This window comes from Rhinoraja longicauda, chromosome 8, assembly GCF_053455715.1.
Source record: "Rhinoraja longicauda isolate Sanriku21f chromosome 8, sRhiLon1.1, whole genome shotgun sequence".
NCBI classification, from domain to species: domain Eukaryota; kingdom Metazoa; phylum Chordata; class Chondrichthyes; order Rajiformes; family Arhynchobatidae; genus Rhinoraja; species Rhinoraja longicauda.
In genome coordinates, this window is record NC_135960.1 from 45,927,319 (window position 1) to 45,952,234 (window position 24,916).

At 41.7% G+C, this 24,916-nt stretch overlaps 1 protein-coding gene across 2 annotated transcripts in view; it reads left to right on the forward strand.

The window, feature by feature from the left end:
• Window positions 1-24,916, forward strand: part of ly75 (lymphocyte antigen 75) — an 89,463-nt gene that overhangs the window by 13,318 nt on the left and 51,229 nt on the right. For both annotated transcript variants that reach the window (XM_078403836.1, XM_078403837.1), the window contains exons 3-9: window positions 3,997-4,167; window positions 7,455-7,619; window positions 10,448-10,558; window positions 14,222-14,365; window positions 18,146-18,334; window positions 21,612-21,769; window positions 22,578-22,691. In XM_078403836.1, the coding sequence (XP_078259962.1) occupies window positions 3,997-4,167; window positions 7,455-7,619; window positions 10,448-10,558; window positions 14,222-14,365; window positions 18,146-18,334; window positions 21,612-21,769; window positions 22,578-22,691 (1,052 nt within the window). The remainder of the gene's footprint in view (window positions 1-3,996; window positions 4,168-7,454; window positions 7,620-10,447; window positions 10,559-14,221; window positions 14,366-18,145; window positions 18,335-21,611; window positions 21,770-22,577; window positions 22,692-24,916) is intronic.

Below are 24,916 nucleotides of genomic sequence, written 5' to 3' on the forward strand. Positions count from 1 at the left end.
GGTTAAAGATCCTGGTGAATATCTCAGCCAGCTGTTCAGCACAGTCCTTCAGTACCCTTCCTTGAACTCCATCCGGTCCTGCAGCCTTGCATGGGTTGACCCTTTGCAGAGCGCGTTGTACCTCCTGTGTGCTCAGTTGCAAGACCTGTCCCACCGCCTCGGCTGGGGTTCTTCCACTCAAGGTGGTTTTGCCAGTTTCAAAGCGGGCAAAGAAGGTGTTAAGCTCGTTGGTCAGTGCCATATCGCTGTGGGGGCAGGCAGGGCTGCTCTTGTAGCCAGTGATGTCCCTGACACCCTGCCACATGCTTCTGGTGTCCGTGGTGTTGAAGTGGTCTTCCACCCGTTGCCTATGGGTGTCTTTGGCCCTTTTAATACCTTTGCTCAGGTGTGATCTGGCAACACTGTATGCTGAAGTGTCACCAGATTTAAAGGCATTGTTGCGTGCCCTCAGCAGGTTCTGTACCTCCTTGTTCATCCAGGGTTTCCAGTTTGGGAACATCTTTATCTTGTCCTCCGTGACATTCTCCACACAGCAGTTGATGTAGGAGAGCACAGTGGATGCGTATTCCTCCAAGTCTACCTCTGAACCGTAGGTGGCCTGTTGTGCAAACAGGTCCCAGTCGGTGCGATCAAAGCAGTCCTAACTAAGAATCATTGAAATCAGTTTGGGTATCCAGGCAATGCCAAACATCTCTGACCAAGAGTGAAATATCCTTGGTCGATATTTTATTTTCTGTTCTCATTCTAAGTTGTACAAACAACAAGATTATGCACAGCTCCTATTGGACAGCTGCAGCTTTTGCTTCTGAGGTTGGTAATTTATTCATAATAAATTCCATGAGACAACAATTGAACCATTTTGTTTTCTAAAAAAAAATTGAGGGGGATGTCCTGCCATTTGTAAAAGCTGGTTTTAAAATATTAATGTTCCTCTTAGCAAAGGAGTTGTCCATTTAACATTTCCTGAAATATCCCCAGGGGGTTTTCTCAAGAGTTGTATCTGTTTGTAGTACTTCAGTGCTGGTTTGCTTTCAGTTTCTCTATTTTGAAGTTGCTGGATTGCAAACATAGAATATTGCTTCCAGTAAAATGGTGGATTTAATTTGCATTGAGCTGTGTTCTGCCTGAAATATTAATTGTTTAACATGTAGAAACAAAACTGCAGGTGCAGGTGTACAAAAAAAGGCACAAAGTGCTGGAGTAACTCATCGTCAGGAATTCACCTATTTTAGGTAATTTGTAACCTTCCCCCCCCTCCCCGTGTCCCACCGGAAATACACCTATTTTTCTCCTCCTCCCTCCACCTACATTCTCTGGCTTTGTAATTTGCAACTCTTCAATCCTCTGTCTTGCAGCTTTTTTTGTTCATCTCTGGCCTTTGTCCAGCCATCTACCCATTAACTTGTATTCACCTATTAGCTGCCAGGCTTTGTCCTGCCCCTCCTCCCTTTTAGTTTTCTTCCCTTCTCCCTCCCACCGCCCCATTCAGTCTGAAAAAGGGTCCTGACCCAAAACGTCACCTATCCATGTTTTGCCGTGATGCTGCCTGACCTGCTGAGTTACTACAGCACTTGGCCTTTTAAAAATATTTTCAGTTGCTTATCATTCTATGCTGCAACCTCCAAATTTTAGAAAGCCTATAAGCCGTGATAGTCCCATCACATTAGATGGTTTAATTAAATTAAATATATATAATTTTAAGAAGGAAGGATGCAAAAAATTGTGGGTTTGGAATCATGATCAAAAGACTGTGCAAGAGGAACTCGACAGTCGGGCAGTGTCTGTGAAGGGAAAAGGACAGGTTATGTTCTGGGTCGGGACTCTTCTTCAGTCTGATGAGTTGGAGAGGAAGTTGGGAGAGAAGGGTGAGGGGGAAGTGGTGGGGCATGAAGTAGGCAAGTATTACACCCCTCCCAACCCTTCCGAATTTAGCAGAAGGTTTCCACTTATTTCATTTCCGCCATTCCAATTTCGCCTCACATTTTTCCGCAAAACAGTCGGTAATTGCAATTTGCCAATTCGGTCGCTAGAGGTCGCTAGGGGTTCCCCGAGAAATCCCCCAGCCCTGGAAGTCTCCCCGAAAATGTGGAACCTAGGCTGTGCAAGGCAGCCAATCTCGACCTCATCGGGACTTCCATGGCCGATCAGTGGATTGAATTTACAACCTGCAGCCAGGGCTCTGGAACTCCAGCCCAGCTGGAGCCAGCACATCTCTACCCATAGCTGACTTCCTTGGCCGGCTGGATAAACCAGCAAAGCTCTGGAACCAAGGGTGCCAGAAAATCAATGGTGCAACTGTAATGAGTAAATATTAAATTTAAGTGCAAGATTATATAACTAAATGAATTAAGACGGGGTTAAAAAATAAAACACAGCAGAAAAGCCAATTACCACCTTTTTGGGCTGATTATCAATTAATGTGCAAATTTACTTCAACAAGTATTTCAATATGTATTTCAATAAGCAAGACCTCAGTCTGAAGAGGGGTCTCGACCCGAAAAGTCACCATTCCTTCTCTCCTAAGATGCTGCCTGACCTGCTGAGTTACTCCAGCATTTTGTGATACCTTCAATAAGCAAGATGACATTATACTCTAAATTACTGCAATTAATGGTCACATGAGGGTTTGTTTTCCCCAGGATGAGAACCAAGGTAGAGCAGAAATGCACATCCTTGCCAATCATATGTAAATGCATTTTTGGGTCATTTTTGTGTTTAATTTCATATTTGTAATTTTATTATACACGTACGGCATATTCTTGGAAAATTCTTGAGTATTATAATAAAGTCTTCAACCTGTTACATCATTTAAAAGTATATAATCGTAGGGAATATTTTTAGTGACGTCTGTATGGCGCCAGTGTGAAACGGCCTTTAGTGGTCAGTGGACAGGTGCTGTACATGACAAATATTTATGTAGGGGTTCCCTGAGACATGAAAATTATTTCAAGGGTTCCGCAAGGGTAAAAAGGTTGAGAAACGCTGTGCCAGATTATATAGGAGTGATCAAAATTACCGACTGTTTTCGGATGTATCACAAAATGCTGGAGTAACTCAGCAGGTCAGGCAGCATCTTGGATAGAAGGAATGGGTGAAGTTTCGGGTCAAGACCCTTCTTCAGACTGATGGGTTTTCGAACTGTTTTCAGATGGTCAATATCGATGCATTGTATTGCGATCCTTGTTAGCATGGTCACAGACTCGCTATGAAATCCTTCGGTATGCTTAGCCGAGTCGCATATATCAACTCTTTCTTCGTAACTTAGTCATACATTTTATGACCATTGTTCTTTTATTCAATACCAAGAGAATTGGGATGTGTAAGGAGAAAACAAAATAGAAAAAACAAAACAAAATTTTCTTTGTGTTGCAAAAGGTATCTCTCTCTGTTCAATAACCTTTCTATGAATAGCAGAATATACTCGTGATAGGCCTGACATTGTACATGTAGTCCAAGAACTACAGACTGTTGGAATTAACAGTCGTTTTTCACGCATGAATGTAGCGCAACGCGTATGCGCATTTGGCATCCATACTTTATTTTGCTGAAGTTGCATTACGCGCCATATTATGAATTTTGATGTGAAATTCTGAATTTTGGACATCAAAATTATGAATTTGTAAAATCAAATGTTGGGAGGTCGGGTATTAGGTAGATTCAAATGAGGAAAGATTGGCAGATGGTTGGAGATGGTAAGCAAGGCTGGTGGTGGTGAAGTGGAGAAAAAAGCAAAACAGTTCTGGACTGAAGAAGTCAGTCCCGAAACTTCATCTGTCCATTCCCTCCACAGATGCTGCCTGACCTGGACAGCACTTTGTGTTTTGCTCTCTTTAATGTGAGTTTACTGAAGAGCTCCAGCATCCTATAATATGGAGTGATTCTTTCACTTAAAAGACCTTAACATTTGCGTTGTGTAATACATCTGCCTTTTAACGAATACTTAGAACGAAGCTAATGCCTGCACTACATTCATTTCAATTATGTTTCTCACTGCAGAGGTTTATACCATTGACGGGAATGCTTATGGAAAGCCCTGTGTCTTCCCATTTAAGTACAGAGGAAACTGGTACTATGAGTGCACCACAGAAACAAATGGAGAAGAGGAATGGTGTGCAACAACTGGTAACTATGACCGAGACAGAAAATGGGGAAAGTGCTTGAAACCAGGCAAGTAACAAATTTCATTATTAATTTTAAAGTTGGTGGGTTAAAATATATTTACGTGGTTCTTTGAATTTGGATGCATTGCGATGTACTTCTGTTTTTAATGTGAATCTGCAATGTGCCTGTTAAAAGGGCCACGTAATTATTATTTGGGTTTCTCAGTAATATCTCAATTATAGATTGTGGAAGCCAGTTACTCATGCTTGATCCATACAGTATCTATAGCTTTGCATCTTTTTGCTGTTCACGTCTCACCATCTGTGAAGATACTCAAACGGCCACCACTACATGTAGAAAAATCAAATTGGAAAAGGTGCAGTGCCAATTTTACCTAGCAAATCAACAACCAGTCAACCTTGTATCCTGCTGTAGTTTGGCCACTGTAGAGTTAATGCAATGCTTACGTAGGGGCTGGGCGGAGCTAGAATGCAGGCAGTTGGGTACGTGCTGGCAGTGTGTGTGAGCCAAGGAGGTGCTGACAGAGGTTCAGCCAAAGGCTCCGCCAAAAGTTTCATTAGCCGAGATGTAATCGGCTGCAAGTCTTGTTGACGAGAAGATTAATACAGACTCCGCCAAAGTTATATCTGGCAATTCGTATTGATCGCATAGACTGTGGTAAGATATGGAATTTTACCTAGCAAATCAACAACCAGTCGATGACTTGAGATATGCCAATATGTTTATTGCACCTTCAAAATAAAGACTAACTGTTCAAACGTCGAGGAGGGTCTCCGTTATTGATAGCTCGAGTTATAAGCTTTATCGCTCACCCGGTCTATGCAAGTGGCAGCTTGGGAGCTAATTGATAGACGAGAAGCTGGCCGCTACAAGGGTGTCGGGCAAGGAGAGGATGAAATGTAAAACCAGAACCAATAGTTCAGAAATGGGTGTCCATCAGTGTTTGCTGGTGGGTGCAAATGCCTTTATTGGCCTTTTGGGCGAACGTATATTCTTCCTGCTGCTTCCTCCATTTCCCCACCCCAAACACACAGTTCTAGTGGATGGAAATTTGTGATCTGAAGAGTGCAGAAGCTGAAATTCTTGGAAATGAAATTCTTTCAATTCTCTGCAACTCTGTCAATTAATTAAATCTTTTAATACAAGTTCATATTTGATGCATCATCCTACTCTAATGTGAAAAATTGCCCACCTAAGTTCAGTCTGAAGAAGGGTCTTGACACGTAACGTCACCCATTCCTTCTCTCCAGAGATGCTGCCTGTCCCGCTGAGTTACTCCAGCATTTTGCGTCTACCACCCAAGTTGAAATTGGAATGGGGAAATTTTGAACTCTTGAAAGTTTCTGTGCAAACAGTGACTGAAAATCAAAATAAAATACAGATGCAATAATCTGGAAATAAATCAGAAAACATTGGAATGTGCCAGAAGTTAGGCAGCAGCCGCTGTGGAGTAAGAATTGGAATGAATGTTTCTGCGTGTAGATCCTTCAGAATGCCAGCATTGCTGTGTTATTTTTCCATGAAGACAGGTCTTTGAACAATTTGTTGATGTTGATTTGTAAAAAAGCTGTTAATTTGCCAAAAAAAGAGACAAGGTGCTGGAGTAACTCAGCAAGTCAGGCAGCATCTGTGGAGGACATGGATCGGTGATGTTTTGGTTCGGGACCCTTATTCAGACTGAACAAGGATCCCAACTCAAAAGGCACCTATTCATGTTCTTCAGAGATGCTGCCCAACTGCTGAGTTACTCCAGCATTTTATCTTTTGACGATGATCGATTGTGAACCTTGACAATAGAATCGCATGCATAGGTCTGTAATTGGTTCAAACAGACTTGTTTATTGATTGATCTATTGATTATGCAGGAAGATGAAAACACTTGTGCTCTACAATTGTACTACGAATGGCTTTGTATATGTATTTAGAAGTAAAAGGCAGCAGTCTGAAGAAGAGTCCTAACCTCAAATGTCACCTATCCATTTCCCTGACCCGCTGTTCTTCCAGCGTTTTCTGATTTTTCTCCAGTTGAGTTATCAAATCGTGACCAAACCAACATGATGATGCACATGGTCAATCACTTGAGATGTCACCGTTCATGTATTTATCCTGCAGACCCCTGCCTTTGGTCTCATTGCTGTATTATCCCTTTGTGCAGTTAAGACTATGGTGATAGAACCATGAACAACATGTCATTGGTCGATTACCATATTCCTCCAGGGGCTTCATTGCATCTCTTTTCTCGTGCACTATTAGTCAATTATCACCTTCATTTTTACTTGAGACAAGCCATTCAAGGTATCTTTAATGTGTACTTCATGCCAGTTCTAGCTTGGGCTTTTAGTAAATGCAGAGATGGCTTAACGAGCTACTCTGGAGTTATACCATTCTGGAGTCGGCTCTGTTACCTCCAAATACATTACAGTAAAGAGCACTGTGGTTATATGGCTTTCTGTAATTATACAATTTTATAATTTTATAATTATATCATTTGGTAAATAATCTCAGATGTTCCATACTACTTTAGCTACATAAACTAGGTTGAATATGTGTAATGGGATAGAAATATATATTTTTGTCTTAAAAATGCTTCAATACTTTTAATATGCAAGTTAATCCTAGGTACTGTTTCATTTCCATTTTTGTAACGTGCAAGTCGATTTTGTCTGAAGAGGGATCCCAATCCAAAACGTCGCCTTTCAGTGTCTTCCAAAAATGCTACCGGCTGAGCTATTCCAGTACTTTTTTTGTAAACTAGCATCTGCAGTTCCTTATGTCTACACCTTATTTTTTGTTTCCCCCCCAAAGTTATTGCTTGACCTGCTGTATTTCCAAGATACTGTGTTTTATTTCACATTTTTAGTATCAACAGTATTTTGTTTCTATGTTACTGAAAGCCCGTTGTTCTATAGTTACAGAATTATTGCTTTGGAACTGATACAAGAGACCTGCATTGTTTTCCTCCACAAGGCAAAGATTTATTTTATCTTGCTTTATTTTACCATCTCTAACATCTGTAAGTAGACCCATGAATCATGGAGGGAGAAGGAACTGCAGATGCTAATTTACAAAAGAAGACAAAAATGCTGTAGTAACTCAGTGGGTCAGGGAGAGTCTTAGGAGAAAATGGATAGGCGATATTTTGTATCAGGACCCTTCCCGGCCAAAACATTACATAGAAGTGTCCTGACTCAAAGCAGTGCCTCTCCCATGTTTTCTGGGATGCTGCCTGACTCGTTGAGTTATTCCGGCACTTTGTGTCCATGAATCATAACACTGTTTGCATTTATTGAACATGGCTAAGGTTACTTCTATTGCTGATTTTTGTTTAACAGATCCTGATTGCAAAACATTTTGGGAAATAGACAACACAGGGCAGACTTGCTACCATTTTAACTTTCAGTCTTTCCTTTCTTGGACTGATGCTCGACTTTCCTGTCAGAGTCAAGGAGGGGATCTATTGAGTGTTCCTGATCCACAAATTCAGAAGTTTATTGCTGGTGAGTTAAAAAGCAAATCATAAAGAAAATGAGCTGACAAAAGAAGCCTTTTTTTGTTTTTGTTTTGTGCATTTGCAGGGAATACAATTATGATTTTTAAGCAGATAAGAGTTGGCCCTAGCATCATGTTTGGCAGTGCCTGCAGGCCAAAGGGTCTGTTCTTGTGCTCTACTGTTATGTTCTATGTAAGTACACTAGTGTCATTTCCCAATGAATACAACAAAGGTCAATTATTTTGAATTGCCACAGAAGGCAGTGGAGGCCAAGTCAATGGATATTTTAAAGGCAGAGATAGATAGATTCTTGATTAGTATTGGTGTCAGGGATAATGGGGAGAAGGCAGGAAAATAAGGTTAAGAGTGAAAGATAGACCAGCCATGATTGAATGGTGGAGTAGACCTGATGAGCCGAATGGCCTAATGCTGCTCCTATTACTTATGAGTTGTAGTGCTGGGTTTTAGATACTGATCTTTTGAAAAAAAACTTCCCTCGGGCAGGTAACGGCTGTACAAGGGCACTCGAGGTTTGTCATTGATGATTTGTTTTGCTGACAAATGGTCTTCAAATAATGGAAAATGATCCACATTGTCCATGCTTTCATTGTGGGTCTTTAGACAGTCAGCATGGGGAGGGAGTGGGTGCAGTGTCAGGTGGTGGGGCAGGTCATTGGAGGACATCTGTCTTCTGAAGGTGAGTGTTAGGCCCATCCTTTTGTGTGCTCCATTGAAGGAATTATTGATGACTTTGATCAGTTTCCAAGCTTGTAAATATGTAAATTGGTGGGCTGAATTTGGAGCGCCCCTGGCTTTGGAGTAGAAAGAAGAAAGTCAGTAGATTTACAGAATTGTACAGCATGGGAATGGGCCATTCGGTTCAATTAACTTCCAGTCCATGCAGCTGATGGGTTTCCTGTTTGTCTATCATGGACCCAGTGCATCATTGCACCAATTCTCTTCCCAATCTCCCCAACTGCAATAATGCACCTTGCGTCGAACATGCTGCCTGCTGGAGTGGGCTTAATCTACAGGATTGACGGGGAGCATGTTTGCTGTTCATCAGTGAAAGGAGCATAATTGGGCCATTCGGCCAATCGTCTACTCTGCCATTCAATCATGCTGATTTATTTCACCCTCTCAACCCCTTTCTCCTGCCTTCTCCCTTTAACCCCTGACACACGTACTAATCAAGTAACCATAGGTTATCTCTCCTCAATAAACTAGTGATGTTACTGACAACCTAGATCAGGTAAATACAGAGTTTTTTACCCAGAGTAGGAGAACCAGAGGACGTAGGTTTAAGGTGAGGGGGAAGATTTAATAAAAACCTGAGGGGTAACTTTTTTACGCAAAGTGTGGTGGGTATCTGGAACGAGCTGCACGAGGAGATAGTTCAGGCAGGTACAATTGCAATGTTTAAGAGACATTCAGACATATGGATAGGATAGGTTTAGAGGGATATGGGCCAAGCAAGGGCAGGTGGGACATGGGGCAGAGAGGATATGAGGAATTGACATGACTGACAGTATGGTGTACAGAATTATTGGTCTGAATAACTTGTTCTCTTGTGTAATTTATACATAATTTACTGTTTGTCAACTGTGAATAGTTGCATTGCAGCAAGAATTTTGTCAATGCTGTTTTCTACTCAATTAACTTTGCTGTTAAAATAACCTTGAATTAAATTGTAACACTAGATTGGCAAGCGAACCCCCTCCTGTGAGTTTAGTGGTTACAGTATATGGCATTTTGTTTTTCCTTTGACTCTCCCACTGCTGCCACCCAGTCTCTCAGCAGAGGCAGGGTGGTTCTGCTTTCTGCGTTGGTAGCCATTCAAATAAGCTGGAATTGTTACTAGGCATCATGGAGGGATGCCAACTGCTCTTGCCCTCTACTTTCAATTCATCAAAGATCTCTAGGTTGTTGATGGAGAGTTTGGGGATGGTGGTTAAATCTCAATCTTTTTAAAAATCCCCCTTGCATTTTATGCCTACTTGATTTTTATGACGAAAAGCAAGGAGTGTGGACCAAACTTGGCGAAATGGGAACATGTAGATGTTGTCATGGCCTTGTGGTTAAGGCAATGAATGGACTAGAAATCCATTGAGGATTCCCTGCGCTAGTTCGTTTCCCTCTCGGCAGAAACGGAGACATTCCTCCTGACCTTCCCAAACAATGCTGATTCATAGGTTGTTCTGAATCACAGACTAGCCTTATCCATCACCTTTATCTGCCCATCCATACAATTATCTGCCCGTCCAGAAGTCGGTGTCAGTATATCCTGTTGTCAGTTTTGTTTTGTCAACTTCTTGATTTATCTAGGTGAAAAATGAAGTTCCTGCCATTAAATTTCAATGTTGTGCCAATTTTGCTCCATTTAACATCAATTCCACTTGTCACAACCCCCTCCCTTCACCACCACATCCATTCTACATTACTTTCGTTTAGTTTATTGTCACATGTACTGAGGTACAGTGAAAAGCTTTTGTGTGCTAACAAGTCAGTGGAAAGACAATACATGATTACAATCGAGCCGTCCACAGTACAGATAGATACATGATAAAGGGAATAACATTTAGTGCAAGGTAAAGTCCGATTAAAGATAATCCGAGTTTCTCCAATGAGGTAGATGGGAGGTCAGGACCACTCTCTAGTTGTTGATACGCATGTATGGGTGGTAAGATAGCAGTGTGACTTTGAGATGCTACGTACAGAACCATTGATCATGCCAAAATGTTTCTGTTTGAGCTGAGAGGATGCATTCAGAGCTTTTACGTAGCACCTTAATTCATTTGGTGTAAATTAATTACACCTCTTGTGTTCTTTTCACAGAGAAAGCAAATATTCCAAATAAATTGTGGATTGGTCTGAATCAGCTGAACCTGGCCGGCGGCTGGCAATGGTCAGATGGGACACCTTTCGTCTTTGTCAATTGGGACGATGGTAAATATTTTTCAGATAAAACTATTATGTCACTGGTTGAAAATGTACAGTGTACAACAGAAGAGATACGAATACAAACAATCAGGATGCAGATCACAATCGCAAGTCAAAATATAATTACCTTTTTTAAATATTATTTAATCGAGTGGTTTGGTGTCAACCTGATGAAGGTAATTTTCATATTTTGTTCTTTTTTGATTGTTTTATTCTACAATTTGCTGTTTCTTGATGTGACATTCCTCGATTATTATATTTTTATTTTATGTTAGTTTGGAGCCACAGTATAGAAACAGGACCTTCTGCCCACCAAATCTATACTGACCATCGATCACCTGTTTACACTAGTTCTATGTTATCCCACTTTCGCATCTACCCTCTATACATATGGGGCAATTTACAGATGCCAGTTAACCAACAAACCTGCACGTCTTTGGGGTTCTCTGTTTTTTAATTTCTGATTTTTTTCCCATTCGAGTCAATTAGTTTTAAGGGCTTGTATCTTTCATAAGAAAATAGGAACATGAGTAGACCACCTGCCCCCTTTAGTCTGCCCTGGCCTTTCCATGTGATTATTGGCTGACTCAAGGTCTGCTGGAACTTCCAGTTGCTAGCCATTTTATTGAATTGAATAAATTTTATTAGCCAAGTATGTATTCATACAAGGAATTTGCCTTGGTGCTTTGCTTGCAAGTAAGAACACAATACACAGTAGACAATAAAAAATAAAACATAATTTAAATATGTGAAGAATGAAATAAAATACCAGAGCAAAAGGAGGCTGCAGACTTTTGGTTGTTGAGTAGAGCTACTGCTCGTGCAAAAAGCTGTTTTTATGTCTGGCTGTGGTGGCTTTGACAGTCCAGAGTCGCCTTCCAGAGGGAAGTGCTTCGAAGAGTTTGTGGCCAGGGTGAGAGGGATCAGAGATGATCTTGCCCGCTTGCTCCCTGGCCCTTGCAGTGTACAGTTCGTCAATGGGGGGGAAGGTTGCAGCGAACATCCTTCTCGGCTGATCGAACGATGCGCTGCAGTCTCCGGATATCATCATGAGCCAAACCAGACCATGATGAAGAAGGTGAGGACAGACTCAATGATGGCAGTATAAAACTGGACCATCATTGCCTGTGGCAGATGTCTGTATTTTGGAAGCTCTCGGCTGAGGCTAGCCTTGTTAAAATCCCCCAAAACAATGATCATGGAAGTCACTCTCTTCTCTCATTACTTGGTCAGCGAGTTGCGTTTGCATGTCATGTGCGCAGGCTTGGGGGGTGGGATGTAAACTCAAGCGAGAATAAAAGGGTTCTTGGTTCTTGGTCCTCCAAAATATTCCAAATGGAATTTAAACTGGAGGTGGCGGAGTATGGACTTAAGCAAGAAGGGCTTCTTGGAGAAGAGCTGCCTTAAATTTAGTTGCATCTGGTTGAATAACTATAGTAGGGTGAAGACTATTCCATGCTTTAATTGTACATTAAAGGTAAATTCCCTCGAAGAATAAAGGGGTTTGCAATTTATTTTTTTGAAAATCCAGATTAGGAGAACAGAAGGTAGACAGTACCGTGATGTCGCAGCACCAGCCCTGATTAATATAGAAGCATATTCCGATTTTAACTCCCATTCCATATTTTCTGTCCTGGGACGCCACCATTGTCAGATTGAGGTCACACCCAAACTGGAGAAACCGCACCTTCTATTCCGCTTGGGTAGCTTGCAGCCCAACATTTCAGGTTATTTCTCCCTTTTTCTCATCTACCCACTTTCCTGCCCACCACTGACCCGTGTACGCATCATTCTATCCATTACCCCTACACCCCTCACCTAGTTCCTTTCCCCTCGCATCTGGTCATCACCTGCTCCTTGCTACTTTGAGTCCCCCAGCTTCCTCCTCCCCACAACCCAAACCCCTCCATCCGCTATCCCTTAATTTGGTTCTATGTTTCGTACCCCATCTTCTTCTCGTCAGATCTCACATCTGCGTCCTTTTGTCTCCATTCGCCTCGAGCCTTGGTTACTATCTCCATCCATCTACCAATTATCCCTCCTCATCTGAATCTACATATCACTTGTCAGTTCTTGCCCCACCCCTTCCCCCTCTCTCCCAGCTTTCTCTCCTCTACCCCATCAGTCTGAATGTGGGTCCAAATCTGAACCATTATCTGTCCATTTCCCTCCTCAGATGCTACCTGATTTGCTGAGTTCCTCCTGCACTCTTTTTGCTCAAGATTCAGCCTCTGCAATCTCGTGTCTCCCTGGCTAAACCATACTGGCTTCAACTCCCAGTTCCCCGTGCCTTAAATTCCTTGATCTTTCATTTATTAAATATAGCAACTATCTGACCTTGCCATTTTCGGGTGGAGAATTCCAGAGATTCACTCCAATGGGTGAAGAAATTTCTATGCACCTTTTTTACACTGAATTTCTTGTGCATAATTCCTTCCATCCTGCCTGCCTCATTTGATAAATTGGTTAGAGTTGATCAATTTACGACATTTTCAAGATGTGATGTACTTCTAAAGTTAACTTATCAAATGAATAATATCGAATCTACACATTCCCCCTGTGACCGCATGGGTTTGCTCTGGTTTCCCCTGACATCCCAAAGATCCCAGGGGGCGTTGCTGTGTTCTGCAGCTGCGGCTCACCGGCAGTCTCTCTGTCTTTTTTTTGTTTTTATCTATTGTCATCGTTTAAATGTATGTTTTGATATATTTTTAACACTGTTTATGTGTGGGGGGGTGGGGGAAACCTTTTTTTCCAATCCTCCTCCTCAACGGAGATGCGACCTTTACCGTGTCGTATCTCCGTTCGCGCTACGGCCTAACACCGTGGAGTCGGCGGCCTCCAGCTGGGATCGACCTTGAAGACTCCGATCGCAGGGCCTGAACTTACCATCTCAGAGGCTTCGGCCGTGGGCCCTGCAGACCGCAACATCTAGAGTTCGCAGGTCCCTGGCTGGCGACCGGCTTTCAGGGAGCTCCAGCCGTAGCAGCTTCGACCGCCCCGGAGGGCGAGGTTTGATCGACCCGCTCGCAGGCCCTTCATCGCCCTGCGTGGCCTGGCCGCGGCACTTTCCATCGCCCGGTGGGGGCTCAGGACCTTCATCGGCCTGCTCGGCTCGGCCCTGGGACTTTCCATCGCCCGGTGGGGGCTTCAAAAGTCGGGAGCCTCGATCGCCTCGTGGCACCATGGGAGAAGAATGAGGAGGAGATAAGACTTTTCTTTGCCTTCCATCACAGCGAGGGTGTGCCTGGAGCAATCACTGTGATGGCTGTTTGTGTTAAAATTGTAATTGTGTGTCTTGTGTTCTTTATTGTCTACTGCCGGACCCTGACGTGAGAGGACGCTGGCGCTATTTGTTCGCCGCTTCTCCGTCAGGATAGTTCGTCTGTTTGTTTTTATGTCATGACTGTTTTTGTAAAGCGTCTTTGAGCATTTGGAAAAGCGCTATATACAACAAATGTTTATTATTATTATTATTATGTGCCATTTTATAGGTTAATTGGCCTCTGCAAATTGCCCCGAGTGTGTAGGGAGTGGATGCGAAAGTGGGAAAACGTAGAGGAAGAATGAAAATAGGCTTGGACTCTGGGCTGAGGCCTTTTTCCAATGCAGTATCTCTTAAAAAAAATACTGGAGCAATGTTTCAGATGAAATTATTTTTAATTTTAGGTATGCTTGGATTATATCATCTTGAGGAATCCAGTTGTGCTGCACTGAGCTCAGAGTCTGGTCGCTGGCAGGCAAGATCTTGTGAAGCTGCTCTACCATATGTATGCAAGAAACCTTTCAATCAGACAAGATTGGAGTCCGTCGGTAGGTATAATATTTCAATGATTCAATAATACTTTATTGTCATGTACCTCGAAACAATTAAACTTTCATTTTTTGCATACAATCCGGTAAAATCGTACAGCAGACTTCACATAGCCAGTAGACAAAGAGTCGACGCGTTTCAGGCACCGAGAAAGTTTCAAAAGATCTTAGTATAGTCTTGTCTTCTCGCAGCCGTGAACCGGGCCTGCCGTCACAGGTGGCCGCATGCGGCCTGCTGGGTCCCTCTTTGTCTTGGCCGCACCGGGTCCCTCTGCGTTCTCCATGGCACATGCTGCTGGGTCCCTCTTCGTTCTCAGTGGCTCCCCACCAGGTCCCTCTTTGCTCTTTCTGTTCCTCCCAGGTGCCAACAATCCTGCTTTAAACCTTCTTTGGACCCCAAGATTTTGATTATCTCCTTGATGTAGCTCGGTGTCATTTTTAGTAATACTCCAGTGAAACATCCTATGACATTTGGTAACTCGAGTCAAGAGAGTCGAGTGTGTTTTATTGTCATACTAGACAGGCGTGGACCCGTTGGGTCCAAATCTCTCCTGCGGGCCCGGAAACTGCGCGGCAACCCCCATTGGGTGCAAACCTCTCCTGCGGACCCAGCAACCCTCCCTGCAAACCTCTCCTGCGGGCCCGGCAACCTCCCCCAACTGACGATCAGTGGACCTGTTGAAAACTCTCTTGCAGGCCTGGCAACCCTCCGTGCAAACCTCTCCTGCAGGCGTGGCAACCCCCTTTGGGTGCAACCATCTTATTTGTCCTTCTGCCGCTGCGCTGCACCACGGGAGGAAGGTCAGGCGCGGGGCACGCCGGGACGGGCCGTGATCCCCGGGGGGGGGAGGGGGGAGCGCACTTATTAAAGTTTATTAAGTTCATTGTTTTTTAAATGTAACAAAACTTGATCAATTGAGACCGCAGGGGAATGGTGGGTAGGGTGAGCGTAAAATTGTTGCGCTATCGTGTACCGTTTTGGCTGTGTTTTGGGCACGTACTAAAATGCAATATATATACGCATATATATTGAACACAAGTAGAAATTGAACACAATGTTTTCTGATGTTGCCAAAAGGCAACCTGTAGATGAGAAGAAGGAGGTTCCTCCAAAAAGGATCATTTTTGGAGGGCACTGGACGTAACAGTGCTGCAGGAGAACAGATAGCCTTTGTCACATAGTCCACTTACCTGCCAATCAACCCCCCTCCTGTATCCATTTATCATTGCCCACTTTTCTTTCTCCAGCTTTCTCCCCCATACTCCATTATTCTGAAGAAGGGTCCCGACCTGAAATGTCACCTTTCTATTCATTCCCTCCACAGATGCTGCCTGACCCATTAAGTTCCTCCAACATCGTGTAGTTTGCTCGACATTCCAGCATCTGCGGTCTCTTGTGAAGCCATTGTAATTGGTTTGGATAGAATGGAATGAAAGATGATGAATATTACTCCAGCCAACAGTAAAATGGAACAGGCATTGGGGGTGGGGGTCATGTGGCTCTTTATGCATTCTATTTTCTTGGGAAATATTGAGGAAATCAACTGGGGGACATCAACTGGTTGCGGCCAAGGATGGAGGGGTGAGCTCTTCCAGGCACGAAACATTTGACGTACATGGTCATCTGTTGGCACCCAATGTCTGATGAACACTTGCGCATCTCCAGTTTTTCGTTTCAATGCATTGACCATCAAAGCACAGAATTTATCTCGTGATATGCCGATGAGGGTCCAAGAAATAACATTTGGAGTATTTTTAAACCTTGTTTAACATTGTGGGAAAGGTTCCTGGCAAATGAGTTTATTCGTTGAAGGAAATCGATGCCCTTGAGAGCAGTTAGTGGAATTATGGAAAACATAACGCCACTTATCACAATAGAGAACTAAGTGCATTTTCACAGGAAATATCAGATGAAGGCATCAATAAAACAAATAATTGTTTATTATGCGTATTTTCTAGGAAATATAAATATATTTACATCTTACATAATGTGTCACAATCATAGAGTCATACAGCACGAAAACAGGCCTTCACTCCATCTTGTCCATGCTAACCAAGTTGTCTATCTGACCTAGTCCCATTTTTCTGCATTTAGCTCGTATCCTTCTAAATATTATGATCTTAAGATCTTGTGATCTTATCAGTTCCATTTTTTTTGTAAATATCACAGCAACATGAACATTTTTGCTCTTTCATCCATTGACTTATTCTTTTTTAATTGAGCTATTTGCTTTCAGACCTGGAAATGTTCCTACTTTTGGTACAAACGCCGGGATTAAGTGTTTCAAGATCGCATCTTTTGGTGACACTGAAATACAGGGCAAAATTGTTTAGGACTGAATAAATGCTGCTCTTGAAAGTAACCTGACTTGTCCATTTCAGTTCCTGTACCTTGCCAAATAATAACTTTAAAAAAATGTTTTTGTTGACATGTTTTTGAAAATATTGTCTCCAAATTTATTTCCTACTCCACCATTTTGATTTTTATTCAATAATTTTGGAATTTAAGTCAGTAATCATGATGTGACATCAAACCCTATTTGTCACATGGTTTTCTTTTTGGGCAAGGTAATCAGCTGTCCCTTTATTTATATTGGGCTCCAGCCTTGCCAATCTGCTTGTGGCTTAACCGCCTATCAATTCAGATCGAATTAGAGATTGTCATCAATGTAGCATTTATTGTCTATGTTCCCATCCCATAAAGAAATCATTTCAAATGGTTGCATAAATCGTTATGAAAAATCTGGATGTTCTGTTTCCGTGCTGTATGATTCCATGAATCGGTCAAATGAAAATTATTATTTTTTAATTCTGAATGTTAAAACTAAACTTTATTTACTTTGGTTAATAGTCCTATTGCAGCTTTTTTTTTAATGAGACATGGGCAGCAGCTTCTCAAGATATACTGTACATCCCATTGTCTCCAGATAAAAATTCCAAGAATCTCAAGAAATTGGTCATCAAGCCACACTTAAATATTTAGTGCAGACTACATCAACCAGGTCATCTTGAACAGATAATGTTGGGTGTTTATATTTTTAGAATTGGCAGTGCCTGTCAAAATGATCAAAACTGCATTCCTGCGTCTCCTGCCAAATGCAATAGTTCACCTTCCTTTCCAGAAATGTCCATTGGGAAAACTGGGTCATAATTAAAAAATGTGTGATAGTAGACCTACTTTGACTTTGGGTAATCCAGTTTCTGCTGCAGATACTTAAACAGACATTAAATTCTTCGTTAACATATGCATGAGGCATGAGGTCAACATCTCCTGGCATTTAGATGGCAAAGTGCTGGAGTAACTCTGGGTCAGGCAGCATCTCTGGCGAAAAAGGCTGGGTGACGTTTTGGGTCGGGACTGTCCTATAGACCCATAACGTTAATCTGAAAAAGGATCCCGACCCGAAACATCGCCCATCTGTTTTTTCCACAGATGCTGCCTGACCCACTGAGTTACTCCAGCACTGTATGTCTATCTTTGGTATTAACCAGCATTTGCTTCAATGCTTAAATGGCCAGAAATTGTTTGTGTCTGAAGAAGTAGCCTATCCACGTCCTCAAGTTGCTGCTGACCCACGGAATTACTCCAGTACTTTGTGTCCTATCCTAGTTTCAGACACCTTGTTTACAGCTGTCTTTGGGGTGCAGGTTAATCTGACCAAACTCTGTGCTAGTTAAACAAGTACAGTGAGAAGCACTTTCCAACCAAAATTATTAAACCACATTTTTTACATAATATAATGTTGAAATTGTTAACATTCTTTGGTTGGTTTGTAACAGATTCTTGGAAGTACTTCAACACAGAATGTGAACCCAACTGGCTTGCATACAATGGCTTCTGCTTTTTTATGCACACGGAAGAGTTGAATTGGGATGATGCAAGTAGCTTCTGTAAATCCAATGAAAGTGAACTCATCAGCATACACTCATTGGCAGATGTGGAGCTGGTTGTCACCAAGCTTCATGAAGGTAAGACTGCGCACAGTACTTTAGAGCAAAGATAGTAGAGGAGCAAGATGAACCATGAACCACTCCATCAAAATCCCTTATACTGAAGTGTACGCAAATGAGCGGAACGTCCGCCATTTTAGTAGGTAAAACCTTCCGTTCGCTATGCCTCTCACAGTGTAATCAGTGTTGTGGGGAACAGTATGTGTGATGATACCATTAAAATGCAGAAAATATCTCATCTATCACATCACATTATTTTGTTATTTTTATTTTAAAATGTTTTCCCCGTGCTTAATTTCTCTGAATTTATTATTTCTTACTGTTTCTGTCCATTTCCCTCCCATCCTTGCTCCTAGCCCCCTCTTTTGTGCAGTTTCCCTTGTATTGCTCAAACACACACTCTGCACAAATTTAACATTATATTTATATATTATATATGAATGTGTGTTTGTGTGTGAGAGGCAAGATAGAGATAAATAGATCTCAAAGTTCCTTCTCATGGATCAGAAGCAACTTTGATTTAAAGCAACGCTCTATTTCTTTCCATCTTATTTTTCACATGATGTACATAAACCATAAAGGCGATTCGGCCTTTATGGTGTATGCATATATATATATGTATGTATGTATGTGTATATATATATATATATATATATATATATATATATGTGTGTGTGTGTATATATTTATATATGTGTGTATGTGTATATATATATATGTGTATATATATATATATCTTAAGATTTCCTCTAATCATTTGTTATAAATATATATATATTATAGTTAGTCATGCACATGGTTGTCCCTATCGTGATCACTGTTCTCTCACATACATTTCATTAGGACCCATACACATTTGTAATCAGCGTTATCAAACTTATTTTCAGAAATCCTAATATTGTGAATAAAATAACTATGAACACATGTCAAGATATTTTTTCCTTTTCATTCTATATTCGTGTAATAAAATGTAATGCATACATACCTACACTGATACAGAAGTGCTAGCTTTTCGACATGAATAATGTACATTACTACCATAGTTTAGTTTTGAATTTAACATATAATTGAGGGGGTCGATGCAATATAGTGCTATCCCTCACTTTTGTGAAAAATTAGTTACATGCATTAACACGAACCTTACCCATACCCTACAACCAGTAAAAATGTCATATTTACATTCAACTGATAAGTTGGTCAAATAACAAATAACATTTTTTTGTGATTTATGGATTTTTCAAATGTGAATATCTCATAACACATTTGTGGGTTAGCAGTATATTGCACCAACCCCCTTCAATTTTACATCATTCAAAAATAAACTTCACAACAAGGATAGCACTTTTTATTTCTGTCATTCATGGTAAGATTTACATCATTTTGTGTGCGAGATATACAGGGTTGCACTGTTTCGCATATCAGCTAACCAATGAAAAGATCAGGTCCTGATTTATACCAGCTCTTCACCTTCCCTTCCCTTGTCTGAAGAAGGGTCCCAACCTAAAAAAAAAATCATCCATTCTTTTTCTCAAGAGATGCTGCCTGACCCAGTGATTTACTCCACCACTGTGTCCATTTGAATTGGATTTATGCTTCTGTACCGTGTCAGACAGCATTGGTCATTTTAGTGGCTGTCAAGGGTTTTTAACTAATCAATTCACCAATTCAAATTTTCTTGGCTCTAAGTATAAAGTTAAATGTCTTTCCAATTATATTGTGGATACAGTAGAGTTCTATTGTTTGCAAATGCCTAATCTCTGCTTCCATGACATTTTAAAATAAAACAAAAAGAGATACAGCTCATGGAGGTGAAATTAAAAATAGCAGAGAAAGTAAAGAAGAACAGTTAATTAAACATGATCAATTGGCCTCATACAGACAGTGTAGATCTCTAGTGCAAATATTCAATCAGTAACATCCAAAGTTTAAAGATCACGAAGCAGCAACTCTTCAAGAAATAGTTATAAATGTCAATTATCAACTTATCCAAGAAGTTGAACAAAAATAATTGTTTGCAAACATTTTATATACGAAGAAATCGCAGAGAGCTGTGAACACTGCCCAGTCTAGCACACAGAATCTGCCTACTAAAATGGCGCTGAAATGTACCCATGACCTACTACGGTTTTTAGAGTTAAGTGGTCTATCTTGCTCCTCTAGTATCTTTGCTTTTGAGATGCAGCATGGAAACAGGCCCTTCGGCCCACCAAATCCACAGTGACCAGCAATCCCCATACACTACACTCTAGTGACAATTTACATAAGCAGACACAGCTGGCGTCCTGGGTGCCATCGCAACAACCTGGAGCTCAATGCTCTCAAGACAGTGGAACTAATTGTAGACTTTCAAAGAGATCCCCCTCCCCCCACTCACCATCAACAACACCATAGTCACATCTGTGGAGTCATTTAAGTTCCTTGGAACCATCATCTCCAGGGACCTTAAATGGGGGGCCACCATCGTCTCCACAGTCAAAAAGACCCAACAGAGGATGTACTTCCTGCGGCAACTGAAGAAACACAATCTCCCACAGGCAATGATGGACCAATTCTATACTGCTATCATTGAGTCCGTCCTCACCTTCTCCATCATGGTCTGGTTTGGCTCAGCCACCAAGCACGACATCCGGAGGCTACAACGGATCGTTCGCACAGCTGAGAAGGTTGTTGGCTGCAACCTTCCCCTCCACTGACGAACTGTACACTGCAAGGGCCAGGAAGTGAGCGGGCAAGATCATCTCTGACCCCTCTCACCCTGGCCACAAACTCTTTGAAGCACTTTCGTCTGGAAGGCGACTCCGGACTGTCAACGTAGCCACAGCTAGAGATAAAAACAGCTTTTTTTTCCACGAGTGATAGTTCTACTCAATAACCAAAGTCTGTAGTCTCTTTTTTGCTCTGGTTTATTTTCACCCACATGTTTAGACCGTTATGGTGTATCCTTATTGTTTTGATGTGTTTATGCTTTATTCTTAATTGTTAACTGTATGTGTTGTCATTTGTGAGCGGAGCACCAAGGCACATTCCTTGTATATGCATACTTGGCCAATAAACTTATTCATTCATTCAATTAACCTACAAACCTTTGGAGTGTGGGAGGAAATCGGAGCACCGGAGAAAACCGGATAGGAAATGGATAGGTGACGTTTTGGATTGGGACTACCTTGCCAGTGGTCAAAATTGAATTTCTAATCTGCTACATCCTTGGTCCGGTGATTTTCAATGTTTAAAATGGTGAATTTCTTCACCATACTATTCAGTTGTATTTCGATAGTTATTGTTATTTGTTCTTTAGCCTACAGATCTGAGGTGTGGACAGGATTAAGTACCACCAGTTTCCCAGCCTTGTTTAACTGGTCAGATGGATCTACTGTGACATTCACTTACTGGGACAAGGGGGAACCCAATATCCCCTATAACACCACAACACACTGTGTATCCTACTCGGGAGAGGCAAGTTCTGTATTAACATATTACCTTGACCATCTGACTTGTGTTCCTGTTAGTTTGTTAATACATGGCTAAGACTTAATTTTAATTGGGAAGTAGGCAACTGTCCTGATTCGGGGAGAATGTTTATCTTATCTCTGCTTTGGATGCATGAGCCTTCAGTTGGCTACTGAAGCTTTAATGACATTTTACCGTCCCCCCCCCCCCACCCACCCACAAATTCCTTTCAGCATTCTGAAGGGACGAACCTCCATGACTTCATTTAAGTTAGAGATACAGCATGGAAACAGGACCATTGGCCCACCAAGTCTACACTGACCATTGATCACCCGTTTGCACTAGTTCTGTTATCCCACTTTCCAATCCACTCCCTATTAGAGGCTATGTAACCTACAAACCCACACATCTTTGGGATGTGGAACTTAACCAGAGTACTCGGTGAAACCCACATGGTCACAGAGAGAAAGATCATACACGTAGACAGCACCTGAGATTCAGGATCGAACCAAGGTCTCTGGTGAGGCAGCAGCTCCACTAGGGAGGGGGGAAGACACAAAATGCTGGAGTAACTCAGCGGGTCAGGCAGCATCTCTGAAGGACACGGATAGGTGATGTTTGGGTTGGAATCCTCCTTCAGACTGATTGTGCCATTGTGCAGCTCTTGATTGTTAATTGATTGTTAAAATCCTATGGGGCATCTCAGTGTCGTGTAAATATGACTTTCCTTTAACGTTATAGTGTATTACATTCAACAAAAATGAATATTGATTAAATTATTGATAGGGAACGTTTATACTTTTATATTTTACAGTTGGGTCGATGGAAGATTGAACAGTGTGACATCAAGCTACCATATGTTTGTAAAAAGGCGGGCAAGGTTAGGAATGAAACAGGTCTGTCTGATGTAGGATGCCCACAGAATGAGGTAATTACTTTATACCCTTAAAGTGCGCACGTGATTCTTTTTGGGAGGGGGGAAGACACAAAATGATGGAGTAACTCAGCGGGTCAGGCAGCATCTCTGAAGGACACGGACAGGTGATGTTTGGATTGGAATCCTCCTTCAGACTGATTGTTCCAACTATCTGCCCATCAAAAGTCCCCCTCACTTGTGTTCACCTATTACCTGCCATGCTTTGTCCTGCCTCTTCTCTCTTCCAGCTTTCTTTCTCACCTCCCAACCTCTCCCCCCCCCTAACCCTGCAATCAGATGATAAAAGGGTCAGGACCCAAAACATCCCCTCTTCATGTTCTCCACAGATGCTGCCCGACCCACTGAGTTATTCCACCACTTTGTGCCTTTTTTTTGTAAAACATCATCTGCAGTTTCTTGTATCATCGCATGATTCTTTTACGGTAACTTTAGACTGTTCATCTTATTAGATATTTAAATATACTTCATAGATAAACTTTTTTTTAATACAAACACTTTTTTCCCCATAATCAAGCTCCGCTAACAATTAACTATGTAGGAAGGAACTACAGATGCTGGTTTAAACCGAAGATAGACACAAAAAGCTGATTTTTGTGTCCATCTAACAATTAACTATCCCGTTTATGATCAGTTCAATATATTCACTCAGTATTACTTAAAAAATTGTGATGTTGGATGTCACTTTTCCTTTGCTGTAAACCCAACAATATTTCCTGCTGAGATACTTTTTCCATTTGTTTCTGCACCTGCATCCTGTGTTATGTCTAATCAGCCATTAATTTATCCCTGCAATTCCACTGATAATCTCAATTTGGAACTCCCATAAAGAGACGTTTATTTAAATCAGGTTTGTTGCACAAGCAAATAGTTGTGGCAAAGGATTGGGATATATGAGGCAAGGTCAACTAATGACTCATTCAAGCTATCTACAAGAGAATACGCTTTACACTTTGTATCCAAAACACAAAGGTCTTCTACCCAACTTTTCCCTACATTGCCCCCTGACAAAAAAGGTCCACTAAAAACTAGAAAATGTGGATTATTTTTCTAGAGCCCATTCCTCAGTGAAGGTGAGATGTCAACGATTAAATTTACCATCATCTTCAATGAATCCGCACAGATTTTGGCTAATGACTTAAGTGTTTGAAGGTCAAGCCCCCAAAACTAACATCATCAGATTCCTGAAATAACCGCTCTTTTCTCGGTTCTCTCTGGCAGGAGATGATTTGGTATCTTCTCAAAGCTTCCACCCCCATTGACTCGTGGGAATCCCTGTCCCATCGCGATTAAAAATGGAGGAGTAGTATTTGATGGCATTGATGACCAGTGCACCATCTCTCAAATGACCTCTACCCTGTCTAAAATAACCTGCAACACTTGTGGCAGGGTCTGCAGATCCCCATGTTGGACTCAACAGCCACCAAATTATATTACAAAAACACAATGCTGGAGTAACTCGGTGGATCAGGCAGCATCTTAGGTGGAAAATGAATAAGCATCATTTTTAGTTAGGATCCTTCTTGAGTCTAGGGTCCCAACAAAATGATAGTCTACATTTTCCTCCATAAATGCTGCCTAATCTGCTGAGTTTCTCCAGCACTTTGTTTCGCTCAAGATTTCAGTATCTGCAGTTCGTTATGTCTCCAAGAAACAGATTAGCCACCTAATCTTGCCAGCACATAGATAAGCCGACACCTCCAACAGCACACATGTAACACAATGCAATTGTACAAAATACTGAGGGCACTCAGCAAGTCGGGCAGCGTCTGTGGAGGGAATGGACATTTTCTGGTTTTTATTTCAGACACTTCATATGGGGATATTGTAACTGTGAGTCAGGGGTTTATTGCTTGAAAGATACACCATAGAAAAGAAGCCCTTAAGCCCATAGAGTCTACTACAACTATTGATCTCCTGTTCACACAAGTTCTATGTTATCTCACTTTCTCATCCACTCCCTACATACTAGGGGGATATGTACAGAGCCAATTAACCCACATACCCACACGTCTTTGGGATGTGGGAGGAAACCGGAGCACCTGGAGGAAACCCACATAGTCACGGGGAGTGCAAATTCCACACGGGCAGCACCTGAGGTCAGGATTGAACCCTGGATCTCTGGCTCTGTTAGGCAACTGCTCAACCAGCTGTGCCACTATGCTGCCCTTTTTGTAAATAAAAACAATGTTAGCTTATTCATTGTTAACATATTATAG